This window comes from Trifolium pratense, linkage group LG3 (genome assembly GCF_020283565.1).
Source record: "Trifolium pratense cultivar HEN17-A07 linkage group LG3, ARS_RC_1.1, whole genome shotgun sequence".
In the NCBI taxonomy this organism is placed as follows: Eukaryota; Viridiplantae; Streptophyta; class Magnoliopsida; order Fabales; family Fabaceae; genus Trifolium; species Trifolium pratense.
Window position 1 is genome coordinate 3598833 of NC_060061.1, and position 19525 is coordinate 3618357.

The window sequence follows — 19525 nt, forward strand, 5'->3', positions numbered from 1 at the left end:
GTGAAGATGTGAATCATTTATAAAGAAATTGGTGGAACGTTGTTGAGTGTGGATTAATGGTTCGATGAAAGATATTGAATTTTCAAAGCAAGTGTTTGGCGGCTTTGTAATAAGCTTGTCTTTATTTGTGAAACTTGCTCGTTAGTTCTATAGGTACTTCCATTCCATCGTTACTTAATTCCACAGTCCACTAGTATATTAAAGAAAACAAAGTTTATATTAATTTCTTTTTATTGAAAATAATATTCTTTATATTTTAAAAATACATCACACAAATTTTGAGATAACTTTTTTATAGTTAGGGTTCGTTTGGCCCAGCTTTTTTCAGAGCTTATGTAAATAGCTTATGCAATTTTTATATATTATTATAAGTTTGTCAAGGTAGTTTATGATAAAATAGTTTATAAAATTACAATTTTCACTAATGTGAACTTATAAAATAACACAAAACCTAATTTATATTGCATAAACTGTTTATACAAGCTTTAAAAAAACGGAGTCAAACAGAACCTTAGTTTCTTTAATTAGTATTTACTATTTAGTACCGAAGTCATTAGTTAGTACTCCAATGAATCAAGTGAAATTAAAAATAGACATATATGCATCTCAGTTCCAAATCCAATACACACTAAAACCTTTAACCTCAAAATAGTTAAAAAAACACTACTTCTCTACCATTCATAGTTGCAACATTACACCAACAATAAATAAGCACAATGCCTCTAATCAATGAAACAAAAAATTAACAATCAAATTCCTGAACCAACAAATACCAATTCCCCTAATCATACACTAGTGAATATCTTAACTACTGCATATTGAAGTCAAATCACGAGACATGCATACAAATTTTAATTTAATTACCTAATACAAGAAGTGAAATTAGATCAAAATTAGGGCAAAAAAAAAAGGATTATATTATACTGTGGCTAATAGACTGTGACTAGAGAGTGAATTTTTTTGTAGCTTTAGATGAGAAAATTAAAATATCAAATTTTTTTGACACATAAAATATCAATTACAAGTGCAAATATATATATATTATTAACAAATTTAATACAAAATCTATTTTTTTTTTCTTTCTAATTTTTGGATTCTTTCAAGAGGATTATTTACCTATAGAGGTAGAGGCCGGTATATACTCACCCTAGTCTTATTAAATATATCAATTTTTACAGACTCAACTTTCACTTATAATTTATTGAAAAAAGAACGAGGAACTTATATTTTCTAGGGTAAAAGCAACAGTCAAAAAGAACGGTCGACCATTCAACTAGAGGTTTAGGTGGAGGTAGGAGGAGGATGTATCGACGGATTCCTTTCAATATTGGATGTCACCACACAATATGGGATGTCCCTTTGGGGACATCCGATATTGAGGCTAAATAATCCTTAAACATTTTTGTAAAGTGAAAAATCTATCTCTTACTAACTCCGAGTGCCTTATATTTTTTTTCTTAAATTAGCAAATTGTTTGGATAAGTGTGTTGTGTTGATACTATATGTGTTATCTCAACATGTGCCCTAACAGCACATATAAGGTAACTAAATATAGAAAGTTAGCATGATAAAAAATATTTAATGTTTAAAAATTAAACACATAATTAATTGTTAAGAGAATAATATTGCCATATCTATCTCCTTAACACTGGACATTTTCCATATGAATGAATGAATTGTACTCACATCTACAAATATTTTGGAACATTGTGAAGGCTTTGGCTAACATATGCAAGACTTCACAAAGTCTTTCATGGTGCACACAAGTTGCTCATATTATTATAACGAATATGAATTTTACAAAATTGACCGTTGGATTGAAAGTTTATAATTTTTAAAAAAAAATCAGAAATCATTTGATATATTATTGAGACCAATCAAGATTAACGACATTCAATAAAAACCCACAAACCATTAATTTTGATGGGTCTCAATAACATATCAGATAATTTTCGATTTTTTTTAAAAAAAATTATGAATGATCTATACGATATAAATTTTCAATTCAATGATCGGTTTTATAAAATTTGTATTCGTTATAACAATTTGGCAATTTGTGCATCATGAAAGACTTGATGAAGTCTTCCATGTTAGAATTGTGACATTGTGAATATGTAGAATGGTTCAATGATTATATTATTAAATGTACAAGTTAATTCGTGTTTGGTGGCTTACTGGCTTGTGTCTCCTTTTGTTCAACTTGTTCAATTCGTTACTTCCACTATTATTAAAGAAAACAAAATTTGAGTTTTTGTCAATGGATTTCTATTTTTTTTAATATTTTTCACAAGTATTTTATAGGGTTAAATATGTTTTTAGTTCTTATAAATATATTAAATTTTGTTTTTAATCCTTATAAATTTTTTTAATAAGTTTTGATCTGAAATATTTTCTGTCATGATTTTTGGTTTGGGCTTTTCATTCAACCTGTATCTTTTTTGCAAAAGTTTAATTTTTTTAGCAATAGATGAATTAAATATGAATTGTTTATTTGCGCTTAAAAATTCATAAATAAGTCATCTTAGGTTAAAAAATTATAAATTTTTGTGGGAAAAGTTTTTATCATATTATAAACATGGATACAAAAAACCAATCAAATTAAAAATGTAAAAGTACACGAGAATTGATTTAGGGACAAAAAATTACGACATAAAATATTTGAGAGGACAAAAAATTCTAGATATTTATAAAAACAAAAAATATTTGAGCCCATCAGAAGTAGTTAATCCTTAGTTGATTCAGTGGTGATGGTCGCTAAATTTAGTAGGAAGGACTATGGTTCGATTCCCGGCCACAATTGCGATCGGAAGGAGCTGTAACCACTTGATTCCAGAACTGACTCTCAAACCGGATTAACCGGATTAAACTGATGGTAAAAGCAAAAAAAAATTATAAATTTTGTCAAAGAACCAATCAGCATATAAATTCCTGGTTTGTTCGTCGCTTCTGTAAAACATTAACAATGTCAATGTTTTTTAAAAAGGATTGAAACATTATTGAATTTAAATTAGGAAAATGCTAAACGGTGCCCCCGGGGCACTGTTTAAGGAACCAAATATAGTAATATCATATTGAAGTTTGTGCAGTCAACGCCTCGAAAGTGTAAACATTGTTATTTTTAATTTTAAAATTTCCTTTTTTGGTTTCCTTAACCAGTGCCCCCGAGGCATTGGTTAGCATGACCCTTTAAATTAAAAGAATTGCGGGAGCAATTTTGTTTTTTTTACGTAAGAAAATTTGGTGCTTATAGTTATAGATATGAGTGATTTTTTAGGTCCTACTAGTACTATCTCTTTCCTATTATTTTTGGTTTCACATGAATTAAAATATATTCTCCATGAAGAATCCGGTCTATTGGATCGTCTAATATATAGAAAAGTTTCAAAGAGAAAATTCTGATATATCTTATTATTCACAGAGGGCATAATTATATATACAACTTCTCTTCCTAATGTCTCTCCATAATAATAGGAGGCTTTAAAACTGAAAATTAAATTACAGCTATACAAATCAATTGATATAAAAAATATCTAGAATGACACTAATTGACTTATTTCAACACCCCCCTTCAAGTTGGTGCATGGATGTCACACATTCCCAACTTGAGTAGAGATTCGTTAAACACCTTGCTTGCTACTCCTTTAGTGAGCATATCAGCTAATTGTTGCTCAGATCTTACAAACGGAAAAACAATTGTCCCGGCTTCAAGTTTCTCCTTGATGAAATGTCTATCAATTTCAACATGTTTTGTTCGATCATGTTGGACAGGATTATGAGCAATCTCTATGGCAGATGTATTGTCACAATGTAAACTCATAGCCTCTTTTGGCTCAAAATCCAAGTCTGACAATACACTTTTTACCCATAACAGTTCACACATTCCAAGTGCCATACCTCTAAACTCTGCTTCAGCACTTGATCTAGCTACTACCGGTTGCTTTTTACTTCTCCAAGTTACAAGGTTCCCTCCTACAAAAGTGAAATATCCTGAGGTAGATCTTCTATCATCTGCTGAACCTGCCCAATCAGCATCTGTGTATCCTTCTACCCTCAAGTGACCATTGTTTGAGAACAATATTCCTTTACCTGGAGTGGATTTCAAATACCTTAATATCCGCTCTACAGCATCCATATGAGGCTTACGCGGATCATGCATAAACTGACTAACAACATTCACTGCATAAGTTATGTCTGGTCGCGTATGAGAGAGATAAATCAGCTTTCCTACCAAACTTTGGTACCTCCCTTTGTCTGTGATGTTTGAGTTTAGGCAATGAAAGAGCTTATGATTCTGTTCAATAGGAGTTTCTGCTGGTTTAGAGGCAAGCAACCCAGTTTCAGATAGCAAATCAAGAGTATACTTTCTTTGGCATAGAAAAATGCCATGTTTTGATCTCGCTACTTCAATACCCAAAAAATATTTGAGGTCTCCAAGTTGTTTCATCTCAAATTCAGAGGTAAGGTATTTTTGCAAACTAGAAATTTCATCTTGGTCATTTCCTGTAACTATCATATCATCTACATAAATAATCAAGGCAGTAATTTTACCTTCTCCTTTCTTCAAAAATAAGGTGTGATCCGAGTTACTGGCTTTATAGCCAAAGGTCTTCATAGATTTAGTGAACCTTCCAAACCATGCTCTTGGAGATTGTTTTAACCCATATAGAGCCTTCTTTAATTTGCAAACCTTCGATCCATTAGAATCTACCATACCTGGTGGAGTATCCATATAAATTTCTTCTACAATTTCTCCATGTAGGAAAGCATTTTTGACATCAAATTGTAGAAGAGGCCAATCTTGGTTTGCTGCTACTGACAAAAGTATCCTCACAGTGTTGAGCTTGGCTACTGGCGCAAATGTCTCTTGATAATCTACACCATAAGACTGAGTGTAACCTTTAGCCACTAGTCGTGCTTTATACCTGTCAATTGTTCCATCAGCTTTGTGTTTAATTGTAAAAACCCATCTGCACCCCACCGTTTTCTTCCCTCTTGGTAAAGTTACAAGATCCCAAGTGTTGTTTTTTTCTAGAGCTGTCATCTCCTCAGCCATTGCTTCAGTCCATTTAGGATCTGCCAAAGCTTCCTGTACATTACTAGGAATAGAAATTGAGGATAATTGAGATACAAAAGATGCATAAGACCGAGATAACTTGTGAGACGACACATAATTACTAATGGGATATTTAACTTTGGATTGGAGGTCTGGTTCATATCTGACGGGAGGTTTACCACGGTTAGAACGAGGTGGAAGATTATATTGGACATTAGTAGATTCGGTGTTAGGTGTGTTGGTGGTATCATGCAAACAAGGATTAATTTCATTCAAAACAGAGTCAATTTCAGAATCAGAAACAAGATCAACTTCATCTATACTTCTATCAGTAGGGAAAGGATCAAGAGTTACCTCTGTAGAGTCAAGTTGAACACGCGGAGAAGATTGAGCTAGTTGGTTATGATCAGGAGACGTTGTATTATCTATAGTTAATAGGTCCATATTTAGGATTGGCTCAGTACCTGCAGAGTGTTCCTCACAAGATAATTTATTTTCACGAAATAATTTTGTATTTGTGATGTCAAACATACTAACATCATGATGCTGCACTTCACTCTCATTCCCCCCTTGAAGTGTAGAATCAACATAAAAAAAGTTATCTTCAAGAAATGTTACATCCATAGAAATATAAAATCTTTTTGATATTGGATGGTAAGCACGATAACCTTTTTGAGTTGATCCATACCCAACAAAGACGCATTTAATGGCTCGTTTATCAAGTTTTGAACGTTGATGTGGGTGTAAGTGAACATATATAACACATCCAAAAATACGAGGTGGTAAATAAACAATAGGGGGAAGAACATGATGATCAGACAATACATCTAGTGGTCTTCTAAAGTTGTGAACACTAGAAGGGGTTCGATTAATCAAATAAACTGCAGAGTTCACAGCCTCGCCCCATAGATGACATGGAACATTACCATCTATTAGGAGTGATCTTGTCACCTCTAATATATGTCTATTTTTCCTCTCAGCCACTCCATTTTGTTGGGGTGAATATGGACATGTAGTTTGATGCAAAATGCCTTTAGAGTTCAAGAACTCTGTTAATTCTTTTTTAAAATATTCCCCTCCATTGTCTGATCTAATAACCTTTATACATGTGTTAAATTGTGTTTCTATCATCTGATAAAACGAACGAAACACGTCATTCACATCACTTTTATGTTTAAGTAAATATACCCAAGTTACCCGAGTACAATCATCAACAAAACTGATAAACCATTTTCTTCCATTATGCGTAGATTGTGGGGAAGGACCCCAAACATCTGTGTGTACTAATGAAAAAGGGAAAACAGATTTTTTATTGCTTAAGGGAAAAACAACACGATGGCTTTTTGCCATTACACAAGTTTCACAAAGAAAATCTGAAATATTGCATTTATGAAATAACGATGGAAATAATTTCTTTAGATAACTAAAAGAAGGATGTCCCAATCTTCTATGCCATAGCCAAATTTCTTTTTTATTTTTATCTTGTATGAGATCACTCGCAAGATGAGCCAATGCTCCTTTATGGGCTTGTTGTGAGACTTTTTCAAGATAATACAACCCTTCATTGTGTCTACCACTGCCAATCTTCTCCTTGGTATGCATATTCTGAAAAAAACAATGGGTTGGATAAAACATAGCAACACAAGAATGTGACTTGGTTAATTTACTAACAGAGATAAGATTACAATTTAGAGTAGGAACAAATAAGACATCTGGTATTGATAGGGAAGGTGAGAGGGATACAGTACCAACACCTTCAATAGGAGATTTGACTCCATTGGCATTAATAATGACAGTTTTGGAACAATAAGGAGAAAAATTAGTAAATATGTGAGGATCACAAGTCATATGATCAGAAGCACCTGTATCAATTATCCAATCACTACTCCTAGTAACAACAGAAAGATTAAGAGCAGAGTTAGATATACCTGACTTTGTTACAAATCCAGTAGCAGTAGAAACATGGCCTTTAATATTTTCTGCCTTGTTATTGGAAGTAGATTTGCCTTTTGGGTGCCAATCTGGATAGCCATGGAGCTTAAAACATCCCTCAATGAAATGATTATCCCCATTACAGTGGGTACACTTGCGAACTCCTTTCTTAGGATACTTCTTGACAGCAAGGGCAGACCCCTCAGAAGACTCACTACCAAGCATAGCTTCTTGGCGATTTGCCTCAGCACAAACAATTGCATAAACAGCTTGAACGCTTGGGAGTGGAGTTGTAGCAAGAACACGACCACGGACTCCATCCAAGTGTGAATCCAAACCAGCCAAAAAAATATAAACACGCTGAGAATTAACAGTGTTGTTATATTTCTCAACATCTTTAGTACACTCCATGGTACAATTTGCAATGGCATCATACTCTTGCCACAACCTTTTTAATTTTCCAAAATATATAATCACAGAGCCTCCATTTTGATGAGTAGAAATTACCTCACGGTATAATTGATATGCCCTAGACGCATCTTGATTGACTGAATACGTCTCTTTGACGGTGTCCCATATTTCCTTCGCCGTAGCCAAACGAAGGAAGAGTGATCTGATGTCTTTGGTCATAGAGTCAAGAAGCCATGACTTAACCAAACAGTTTTCATCCTCCCATGTTTCATACTCATCAGATTTCTCATCTTTTGGTGCAGCCTTTGTTCCAGAGACATAACCCCAACGTTTTCTGCCTCGGATCTTGTTTTGGGCGTTTAGTGACCACTCAGGGTAGTTGGTTCCGTCAAGTCGTTCAGGTGTAAGCGCGGAAGAATACTCCTGTAGATGGAGAGTAGTCGACCCAGCATCAGATTTATTTTTACTAGAAGACTCCATCAGAAATTACTCAAAGAAACCAAAGTAACCGATTCCAATATTAGGGATTTCGGTCAGGCTCGCGATACCATATAGAAAAGTTTCAAAGAGAAAATTCTGATATATCTTATTATTCACAGAGGGCATAATTATATATACAACTTCTCTTCCTAATGTCTCTCCATAATAATAGGAGGCTTTAAAACTGAAAATTAAATTACAGCTATACAAATCAATTGATATAAAAAATATCTAGAATGACACTAATTGACTTATTTCAACATAATATGATTTGAGAGTCGGTTCTGGCATTAATTTCAGCCTCCACAGATTGCATTTTTAACCTTTTAATACTTTTATTCATATAAAAACGGGTGACATTGACGCATTACAAACTAGAAGAGCAATGTTTGTGTTCTTACCGCAAAACAAAGATACAACTCGCAAGTCGACATACTTTATCTTCTTGAGAATACCATTATTAACATAAAATTGGATTCGAATGAGAAATAAAAAAGATGAATGACTTATGTTTGAGACGCTATAGTACATAAGATCAACACAAATATTAAGAATACATTTGTCTTAACTCAATCATACATGGATCTTCCCTCACTTCAACGGTTCAACCTGAAACAAATTAAAAATATATGTAAGATTCAATCGAGTGAAAAATGAAAATTAATATATATATAGCTATAGTTATATAAATAATATAATTAGGTCGTGCTCGTTGTTAAATGGCTTTGCATCCTCTGGTTGATACATTTTTGGAACTAAGTATATCAAAAATGAGTTAGAGCAAATTGTTTGGATAAGGTTTTTTTTTTTTTTTTACAAAAAAATATGGATTCATTCACTCAAATTAAAATTACATCGATCATTACAAATTCAAGATTGCTAAAAACTGAAAAAAGGTGAATTTACAAACAATCTTGCAGCACCTAGGTTAATAGCATACTACGGCATCATGAAAGTGCCTACAAATATGGCAACATAAAAGTAACCGGACTCTTTATACTCCCAGATCTGCAACGTTGACGTCCAAGTCTTCATCACATCTTAATGAGTTGAAGTAGATATGTCAATTTGAATCAACAAAATACCGTACTAAAATGAACCACCAACAAACGCCGCACAAGACAACGTCAAACACAATGCAGTACAAGACGACGCCAAACACAACACCGCACAAGACGACGACAAACTTAAAAAACAAAAACGAAAAAGCAAATATGTGTGGATAATCATTTATTTGAATGAAAAGGAAAGAAAAAACAATTCATAGGGGTGATTTTGGATCAAAAGGGTGTTGTTTGTTTTGGATTGCTGCTAATACTATATGGTTTTTTTTTTTGGAAAAGGCTGCAAACATGAATTTACTTGTCATATCGGCGGGTAGGAGTTTTAACTTTTGGCAAATGCTAACATGTGTTTTAAGGCATTTGCACGGGACACGGTTCTTTCAATAAATTGTGTTACATTTCAATCGAACAAAATGATACTTGTTGATCCTGTATTGTCCATGACGTGTACATCGCATAAAAAATAATACTATCAAGATGTCTTAACTTATAGTACACTTATAACAAACTTTAAAAATAATATGTTGGTTCAGTGATGATTGGCGCTGAACAAAATGGTAGGGATGACCGCGATTCGATCCCCCGCAACTGTAATTGAGAGGGGGCTGGAACCACTTGATGTCAGAACTGACCCCCGAACCAGATTCAACTGGTGGTGAAAAACCAAAAAAAAAAAAAAACTTTAAAAATAATAAGCATTTATTGATACATACCACTTAAAAATAGCAATTTTTCAATCTCAGAGAGAGAGATGTTGCCAAAACAAGTGTTTTACGCGTGCGCATGATAGCTTTAGTTTTTGGTTGGTAATAAATTGGGCTTGGAGCAATTGGGCCAGATCCGGGTTGGGGTTAGTGAATCCAATATTGTTATTCCAAGAACCAACTAAGGCAAATTCAAATGTTTGAATTTTTCTTCCATGTCAAGCAACCTAAGTTGGCACCAAAGGCAAAGAATTAATATTTTTAAACGATGGTTTGGCAACAATATGGTTACATTAAGTCTCGTGAGCTTAGCTCAGTTGACATAGACATTGCATTATATATGTAGGGGTCGGGGTTCGAACCCTGGTCATCCCACTTATCCACATTAAAAGTGGAATTTCTAGCCACTAGGCTACTTGACAACAAAAAATGGTTACATCAAGACACATAAGCAAACTTTTCCTAGAACTAATTTGGGTTTGTAGACTATTAAGATTAAGATAAGATTAAGACAATGTTCATTAGTAAATATAATTAATGTTGTATATGGAAAAATTGTAAAATAAAAAAATAGAAATTAGAAGTTACTGTAAAAAATAGAAATTATATAAATATAATTTATAAAACCGTTTTTGTTTGCTAATAGTTTTTTTAAAAAATAAATAAATAAAAGTCATTGTATTAAAGAATGATAGCAAAATTGGACATGGCGTACAACATAAGAGATAAAAGATTAACATATATAGGATATGATAAGAAATATGATAAGAAAACTAATTAATAGGCGTGTACATGTACATATATATATATATATATATAGGGTGTGGGGTTTTGTTGACTTTTGATTACTAATAGTTTAACTTTAACAAATGATGATAAGAAAATGAAGTTTAGTTTGTTCTCCCCCTTACTCTATAAATACATAAGATACATTACATTGTATATCATATATTCACTCCCTTTTTGTCTCATTTATGCATCATCAAACGTAAACTCTGTCAAAATGGGTCTGGTTTGAACGGATATCCGTAGGTATGAGTTTTATTACCATGCCTACTCAAAAATCTCTAAAAAAAAAAGTTGTGCATCAAAATGAAGCTAATCTTGAACCAAAATATTATTTTTCATCTAAGAGGTCAATTTGTTTGGTCACATAAGAAGCAGAGGATCTAAGGAAGTCCGTAACACGTTGAAGGAAAGAGGGTTTCCGCCAGAGTTGGGGTTTAGATCGCGGAAGTCTTCTTCAACTAGCAGAGCTCTCTTCCATTTACTGTGGCCGACGATGACTATGATCACAATATCGACATGGGGTTATTGCTCTAAGAAAGAAAAAGAATACCCATCTTGCTCATTTCCACTCTTTGAGGTAAAACTTTATGATTCATGAAATTTAGAGATGATATCTATCTTGGATGAGTAGTGGAACTAGTAAAATCTTAAGATTTTCATGAGTCCCTTTCAAACTCTAACTTTAACAAATTTGGGGTTTTGTCTAATTCTTTTATCTATTAGTAGTGTGATCTTAAATAAGTTTTCACAAAAGCCGGAAGACATTGCTAGGAACGAAATTGATTCGTCATAGTTGTGTGTTGATGACGATCATTATCATTATCACCTTTGGCCGAATTGCTGAGATTTTTGACTAGGGATCGACCTGTAAGATATACATTTTCTTTTTAATATATAGTATTAATTAATTAATAATGAGATATTAGTAAAATAAATAAATAATGAGATATATTACATATAGTAATTAATATTAATTATTGATATCTTCTTTTACACATGCACACACGTATGCATGCACGCAAGCGCGCACGCACATGTCATGTCGAATAAAATAAAAACTTAGATATAACATTATATATAAAAGAGTCTTTTCTGTATAACACAAATCTTCCTCAAACATTCTCTTCATTTTCTCATAACACAAATTCCCTCAAACATTTTCTTCAAGCAAAATCCTCCAAAGCAATTCTTTCCTCATTTTCTCAAGGTTCCTTCTATTACTCTTCTCTATTTTTTTTACGTACTGAATCATTACTTTTCGATTTTTTTTATCATTTATTGCATTTTTTTATCTCTGCAGATTTGTTCTTCGTTTTCTTCCTATTGTAAATGTAAATACACCAACCATTTTTTATCAACTAAATAATTTATTATTATACCTGAATCATATTTATTTAATTTATTGGGAAAATATTTGTTCATGGAAAAATATTTTGTTTGTTTTTATTTTTTAGTTTAAGGACTCATATTTCACTTGATGATGATAATGTGACGAGAGAAAAGCCTTCTAAACCACCAATTAGTCCTTTAAATATTTTTTTTTCCTTTAAACTTTATAACCTCTTAACTGTATTTTTTTTCCTAAATATTCGCTTTTTTTTATTATGTATATCCTATTTTCAACTGGATATGTATAAATTTCTATGTGTATGTAATTTTTTTTTATGATTTTTTTATTAATATTTGCATGTATGTTGAAGTATATCAAGAATTTTTTTTATATGTCTTTTCGAATAAAAACAACAAAAAAAATAAATTATTCTTTAACTTTCCATATATGTTTGCTTGGGGTCTCTTGAGTGGTGAGATAAGTCCTGACCCGGGCTTGGGAGAAACAATAAGATAGGATGGGGTATAATCAAAGTATTGGGCTAAGAATAGTCTTAGATCCCGATGCATGTGATATAATCCCGCTCAGTGGAGGCCTCATGATAGTAGTACTCTGTTGACATGAATAGTCATGTCGGCGTTATTACTTATCAATATGAGTGTCCCGAGAAGCTGAGAACCTTAGAAATCACATTAACCCATCTTGGCCTTTTTTAGGGCGTAGTGCGGTGGCTAACCAAGAATGGTCTTTGGAATTAGTCGATACGCGAGACTACACTCAAACGAGATTGTCTTAAGAATATTATTGGACTGGGAATTGGTTCTGTAAGCCGATGATATTCGAAAGACGATTGATGACTTTGGGAACTTGTTAGAACCCGTGATACATGTACAAGTGAACCATAGTCCTTACCATGTGGGAGGGTTTTACCTTTGACTCCAACAAATTTCCTATCAAATCCAGCGTCAATCATCATCGAACCAACTAACGATTGGCAGTCCAAGTCACATTTAATTATACCATTTTTTATTTAAAATTGCTCCTTGATGTTCCCATACTCCAGTCATTTCGATGATATTAATTAATATTAATTATTGATATCTTCTTTTACACATGCACACATGTATGCATGCACGCAAGCGCGCACGCACATGTCGAATAAAATAAGAACTTAGATATAACATTATATATAAAGAGAGTCTTTTTTGTATAAACATATCTCACAAAATTCTACGATACAAAAGATACAAATTAAAAACTATATCATATATATAACATTTGTTAGATATTCCATAACATCAAATCAAATTTTATCATAAGTGTTACGTAATAAACATTAGCAATATTTTTATTCTTGTCACTATAACAAAACAAATGTCTCTTGGGTGACATCCAATAAAATTATAGTAACGATATAGGGACATAACAAAACAAAGCTACGCCATACATCACATATCTTATATATCTACTTGAAAATACCACATTACATAATAACATATATATAAAATTGGATTCTAAACAGAAGAAAACACAGGAATCACTCATGTTTGAGACAATAATATTGTATTTGAGATGATATATGGATCTTATAACTCACTTCTCCCAATCAAACATGTGGATCTTATAACTCACTTCAACGGTACATGCCGGATACAACGGCCGGAGCAGTTGTAGACATAGCTATTCCTCGAGTTTGTTGCTCAACATTTCGATGCCACCCTAACCATTACAAAGTTCAATAAAAATAAACCAAACACATAAAAGAAATTTTACCAAAGAAAAAAAGGATCCTATGTAACCACAAAGATCCGTATTTCAAATGTTAAAACATTTTTTCAAAACAAAGGACAACAAATACTACTAAACTAAGTCTAATTAATGCATGGTTCATTGTCATATATTATATGGTTGATAAATAAGAGTACTATATAGTATATAAATACATACCAATGACCATGTTAAATCCACGATTGTGAAGCTCACGATATTCTTGACATAAAGCGCAAGTCTCACAGCAGCAATGAATCATACAATCTGTACAATCATTTCCTTTCAAACCGTATTGTTCTCTCATCTTTGACCGGTAGCAACATGAATACAAGCAACAACACCCTAACACAAGGGAAATCAACGTATACAAAGTCCCACTATAACCACATGCTGCAAAATTAATTACTATATATATTAAGTTCACTCACAACAATTAATTGTGTTATTGTCTCAACTTCTATATATTTTTTTTTTATAATAAAATTGAATTTGTTATAAGAAATGAATTAATGGGTATCTTACAAGTGGAACCCTTGTCAATGATTTCAGCAATTCGGCCAAAAGTAATACATGGACACCAGAAAGTTAAGCAACCTGAAACAAATTAAATTAGACATATATGTAAGATTCAATCAAGTGAAAATTGAAGATTAATATATAACTATGGATATAATTTTTTAAATGATCGGTGTTTTGTTATACAGAAAGGTTTAATGGTTCAATTTGTTGCTCGTCTACTTTTCTATATGTAATTATCTTAATATATAACTATAGCTAGCTACATACATAATATAATAATATAATTAGCTTCTTCAAAAAAAATAATATAATTAGTTGAGTTAATTAAAGAGAGGGGGGTACTCAATTACATATTTCAACATTAGAGCAACAATTACAAAGATTGGTGGACCATTCAACTAGAGGTTTAGACGGAGGAGGCGCGTAGTCCGTTGTTGTGGCACCGGAGTACGCGGTTGATGTACTGCTGTTGAAGTTCACCGGAAAACCTGTGATGGTGGCTGATGGTGGTGCATACATCGATGTTGTGGCACCGGAGTACGCTGCTGATGTATTGTTGTTGACGCTCACCGGAAAACCTGTGGTGGCGGCTGATGGTGGCTGATTGGATAATGGCTTTCCATCCTCTGGTTGATACATTTTGGAACTAAGTATCAAAAAATGAGTTGGAGGAAATTGTATGGATAAGAGTGTGTATAGTGTGAAGATGTGAATGATTTATAAAGAAATGTGGAACATTGTGAGTGTGGAATGGTTCAATGAAGATATTGAATGTTCAAAGTCATTTGTGAAACTTGTTCGTTACTTCCACAGTCAACTATTATTAAAGAAAACAAAATTTTCTTGACAAAAAAAAAATCATGTTATCTAGTGGCCCAAATTTTATTATCCTTTTTATGAGATCCTCTTCAAATTTTAAGAAGCGTTTATTAATATTTTTCAAAAACAAAAATTATTAGATGAAGAAAATTAAAATATCAATTATTTATTCTCTTTTTCTTTTGAGTACAAAAAGGGGGCAAAGTCCCAAAAAATTAGAAGATCCACAATTGACCTATAGAGACGGAGGTATATACTCACCGTAGTCTTAACTCTTTGATCAATATCAATTTTTATAGACTCTACTCTAACTTATAATTAGTTGAGAAAAGGATGAGGAACTTACATTATATTTTTCGGGATAAGCAACCGTCAAAAAGACCGATGAACCATTCAACTAGAGGTTTAGGAGGAGGAGGAGGAGGAGGAGGACGTGTCCGATTCCACCATGAGGGACCTTAGTGCCTTGATGTATCGCCGACAGCATCAACGAACTATATGATTATTGGACTAATGCTTTTGTACATCATTAAAATATATTTTTATATTGAGTCTAAATCATCCTTAAAAATTAAGGTAGTTTATAAAGTGAAAGATGTATCTTTTTATCAACTCCTATCGTGCCTTATAATTTTTTTTCTTAATACTAGTAATTATGTAGTAAAAATGAGTTAAAGCAAATTGTTTGGATAAGTGTGTTGTGTCTCCTTTTGTGCAACTTGTTCGTTACTTACTTCCACTACTATTATTGAAGAAAACAAAAATTGGAGTTTTTGTCAATGGACCGATCTGGATATCTATATTGCACAAGTAGTTTTTGTAGATTAGTACTGCAATATTATAGTAAAATGAGCCAATCAGAATCCAGAAGTAGTTTAAATTGAAATTTTTGTCAAAGGACCAATCTGCATATAAATTACTGGTTTGTTCATAGCTTCTTTAAAAAAAAATTAAAAATGTCAATATTTTTTGTAAAAAAGGATTGAAACATTATTTGAATATAAATTAAGAGAATCGCAAGAGCAATTTTGTTTAAATTGTGGTTGTCTCGGAGGAGGATGATGAGAATAAGGGAACACTAGTGTTGACTAGTTTGGAAACTGAGAAGAGTCGGGTCATGAGCTCAAAATGCTCTTATCACATGTGTTTATAGAATGTGAAGTTGTTCGCCTTGGTAACAACAAAGCTCGCAAGGTTCAATGTGTGAGTACGGTGTATGGTTCTCCTTAACATGTTTCACAACTATAAATTCCTTTTGTGAGATATGAGCTATGTTCCCAAATTTAAACCAAATTTGTTGGATTTGGCAGAATTTTGCACGGTGCATTGGTTACTAGAGAGTTATCAAAAGATCAAATCAAATGTTATCAAAAGTGTTACATAATAAACCTTGGCAATACTTTTATTCATGTTACCGATGACACTTACACATTGCAAACTAGAGCAATGTGTGTTTTCACCGCAAATAGAAGGTACAACTCGTATCACATATCTTATCTTCTTGAGAATACCGTAATTGTACAGAGTAACATATAAAATTACACATATAGATCTTCCCTCACTTCAACGGTTCATGCCCGATTCGACTGCTGGAGCTGTTGTAGCCATAGCTATTCCTCGAGTCCGTTGCTCAACATTTCCATGCCACCCTAACCATTTCAAAGTTCAATCAAAATAAATCAAACACATATATAAAAAGAAATTTAACAAAAATAAGTTCTATATGTAACCACAAAGATCCATATATCAAATGTTAAAAATAGATGTAAGATTGTGTGTTCAATAACACATGTGATCATATACTAGAGTGTGTTTATATATACATACCAATGACCATATTGAATCCACGGTTTTCAAGCTCACGATATTCTTGACACAAGGCACAAGCCTCACAGCAACAATGAATCATACAATCTGTACAATCATTTCCTTTCAAACCGTATTGTTGTCTCATCTTTGACCGGTAGAAGCAAGAATACAAGCAACCACACCCAATCACACAACAAATCAATGTATACAAAGCCCCACTAGCACCACATGCTGCAAAACCATACAAAACCAATTAATTATTATTAAGTTCACTCACAACAATTAATTTTTCCATTATTAACTACTGTATATATTTCCAATCTTGACTTTTAAAATGTATCCCTCACTTTAGAGTTTAAAAAAGTCAAATTAATCCTTACCATTAATTAGTATCATATGATTTTTTTTTTTACTAAATTAATTAGTATCATATGATGTGATGTCAAACTCATGAAATTTTCATTAATTAAATATTAATCCTAGAAAATTATATGTACTACTATAAAATTGTGTTACTGTTTCATCTAATTCTATATGTTATAATAAAATTGAATTTGTTATAAGAAATGAATATTAATGGGTGTCTTACAAGTAGATCCCTTGTCAATTATTTCAGCAACTTGGCCAAAAGTAATACATGGACACCAAAACGTTATGCAACCTGAAACAAATTAAATTAGACATATTTGTTAGAATCAAATCAATCAAGTGAAAATTGAAAATTACATAATATAATTAGTTGACTTAAGAGGGGGGTGCTTAATTACTTTTTCCAGGATTAGAGCAGCAATCACAAAGACCAGTGGACCAATCAACTAGAGGTTTCGGCGGAGGAGGCACGTATTCCGTCGTTGAAGCACCGGAGTACGTTGCTGATGTATTGCTATTGAAGCTCACCGGAAAACCAGTAGCGGCGGCTGATGGTGGCTGCTGATTGTTAAATGGCTTTCCATCCTCTTGTTGATACATTTTTGGAACTATGTATCAAAAAATGAGTTAGAGGAAATTGTATGGATAAGGGTGTTGTTGTTTTGTGTTTGGTATAGTGTGAAGATATGAATGATTTATAATGTGGAACATTCATTGTTTGTGAGTGTGGAATGGTTCAATGATGATGGTGTTGATTTTACAAAGTCAATGTTTGTATAAGCGCGTCTTGCTTGTGTGCAACTTGTTCGTTACTTCCAAACTATTATTAAAGATACTTTTTGTTCAATAAAAGATACTCCACTTCTTTTACAATGTTATCTACAACTTGTTACTTCTTCACTTAAAAATAAAGAAAACATAATTGACTTTACGGTCTTGTTAACGAGTGTTCCCGGGGCACTCTTTAAGCATTTCATTAAAGAAACTTTTTATTCAAAAAATTAAACACTTCAATTTCCAATGTGTTGACTTTACGCATTTTCCTAAAAATTCTATAAAAAAAACTTACTATTTAAGGACTTAAAGAGTGCCCCGAGGACACTATTTAGCATTTGCATTGACTTTACCAAGAAAAATAAAGCAAAAAATATTTCTTTCAGTAAGTTACTTGGGTAAGTTACATTGAACCACATGATGCCACTGTAAATTATAAAAGTCTTATGATTTGTATAAAGATTTTGTCTTAGTAAGTATTTTGATTTGTCTTAATAAGTATTTTGATTCTTTAAAAAAATATTAATTTCACATTGGTCCCTTAACAAATAAAAGTTCCATTTTGATCTCTTAAAACATTTTGGTTAGCCAACATTGTAAATAGTACATCATAGATCTCATTAATTTTTTTAATTATAATCATTTGATTATAGTGCGAGAGAATAGAGAAAAATGAATAAATAATGGAACCTGTAACCATACGGTGGTCCTACGACGAATTGAAGCGGTAGAGTCGTCAAGGCGGCGGCGATGCGACGGAGATGCAGCGGAGGATGGTGCTGCTGGGTTGAAACTTTCTTGGGGATGATGAAACTCAACAATGATTCTTATTCTTTCTTAGTTAAAAATATTTCTTTTGAAATTTTTAATTTTTTTTAAGAGGCAAAGAAATAATTATACCAATATAAATTGAGGCATAAGGAATGCCGCTAAAGTGCAAGAAACACTATATACAAGACAGTAAACAGGAACCATTGAAGTCTCAACCAATAATTACCACAAGGCCAAAACAAACACCTACAAATACAACACACATTTGAGAAAATTAAGCTGACAGAACACCAAAACAAACCACCCAAATCATTTAAACTACCCATACCCATCCACATTAAGTGTTGCAGAAGTGGATAATTCAAGTTTGAACCTCAAGGCACTGCATATTAATATCATTATAATTAAAGGAGAATGTTAACTTGTGCCCTTAAGGGCACATGTTAAGGAGATAAAATATGGAAAAAATTTATTGAACTTGTGGTGTATTCAATTCTCTAAACATTAAATGTTTTCTATCATTAAAAGCTATATTTCTATTTTTAGGTAGCTTAACATGTGCCCTTAGGACACAAGTTAACATAACCCTTAGTTAAACAAGGTTCTCACCTCAATATTAAAATTATAAATCACATTCAATAACTATTATATTAAGTTGTTGACTTATATGAATTAGCACTAAAGTTTTATTTATAAAAAATGCTAACAAGTATTTTTCGAGTATATTTTATTTTCCCGTGAGCTTAACTCGGTTGGTAGAGGCATTGCATAACATTACCCTTTATTTTATTTTTTTTTATTACGAGCATGACCCTTTATTTATATTAAAATACCTTAATTTATTAATATATATTAGTTTGGCAAACATTCAGTTTAATTTTATTAAATAATGCATTGACACAAGTTTTATATTATATCGACAAACGTTTAA

General features: G+C 32.5%; 2 protein-coding genes across 3 annotated transcripts; both read right to left on the reverse strand.

The window, feature by feature from the left end:
* Positions 1-13178: 13178 nt before the first annotated feature.
* On the reverse strand, positions 13179-14860 carry LOC123915882 (protein PLANT CADMIUM RESISTANCE 2-like). 2 transcript variants are annotated; one of them, XM_045967156.1, is made up of 5 exons: positions 14403-14860; positions 14056-14127; positions 13711-13923; positions 13384-13482; positions 13179-13348 (listed from the first exon to the last, which is right to left on the reverse strand). In XM_045967156.1, exons 1-4 carry the CDS (start codon positions 14689-14691, stop codon positions 13397-13399), a joined length of 660 nt encoding a protein of 219 aa, XP_045823112.1. In that variant the 5' UTR covers positions 14692-14860; the 3' UTR covers positions 13179-13348; positions 13384-13396. The 2 variants fall into 2 exon arrangements, with proteins under 2 accessions (XP_045823112.1, XP_045823111.1); XM_045967155.1 differs by having other exon boundaries at positions 13179-13482.
* Positions 14861-16247: 1387 nt separating this feature from the next.
* Positions 16248-17843, reverse strand: LOC123915883 (protein PLANT CADMIUM RESISTANCE 2-like). Its single transcript, XM_045967157.1, has 4 exons — positions 17448-17843; positions 17270-17341; positions 16699-16911; positions 16248-16520 (listed from the first exon to the last, which is right to left on the reverse strand). Exons 1-4 carry the CDS (start codon positions 17647-17649, stop codon positions 16435-16437), a joined length of 573 nt encoding a protein of 190 aa, XP_045823113.1. The 5' UTR covers positions 17650-17843; the 3' UTR covers positions 16248-16434.
* Positions 17844-19525: the final 1682 nt, after the last annotated feature.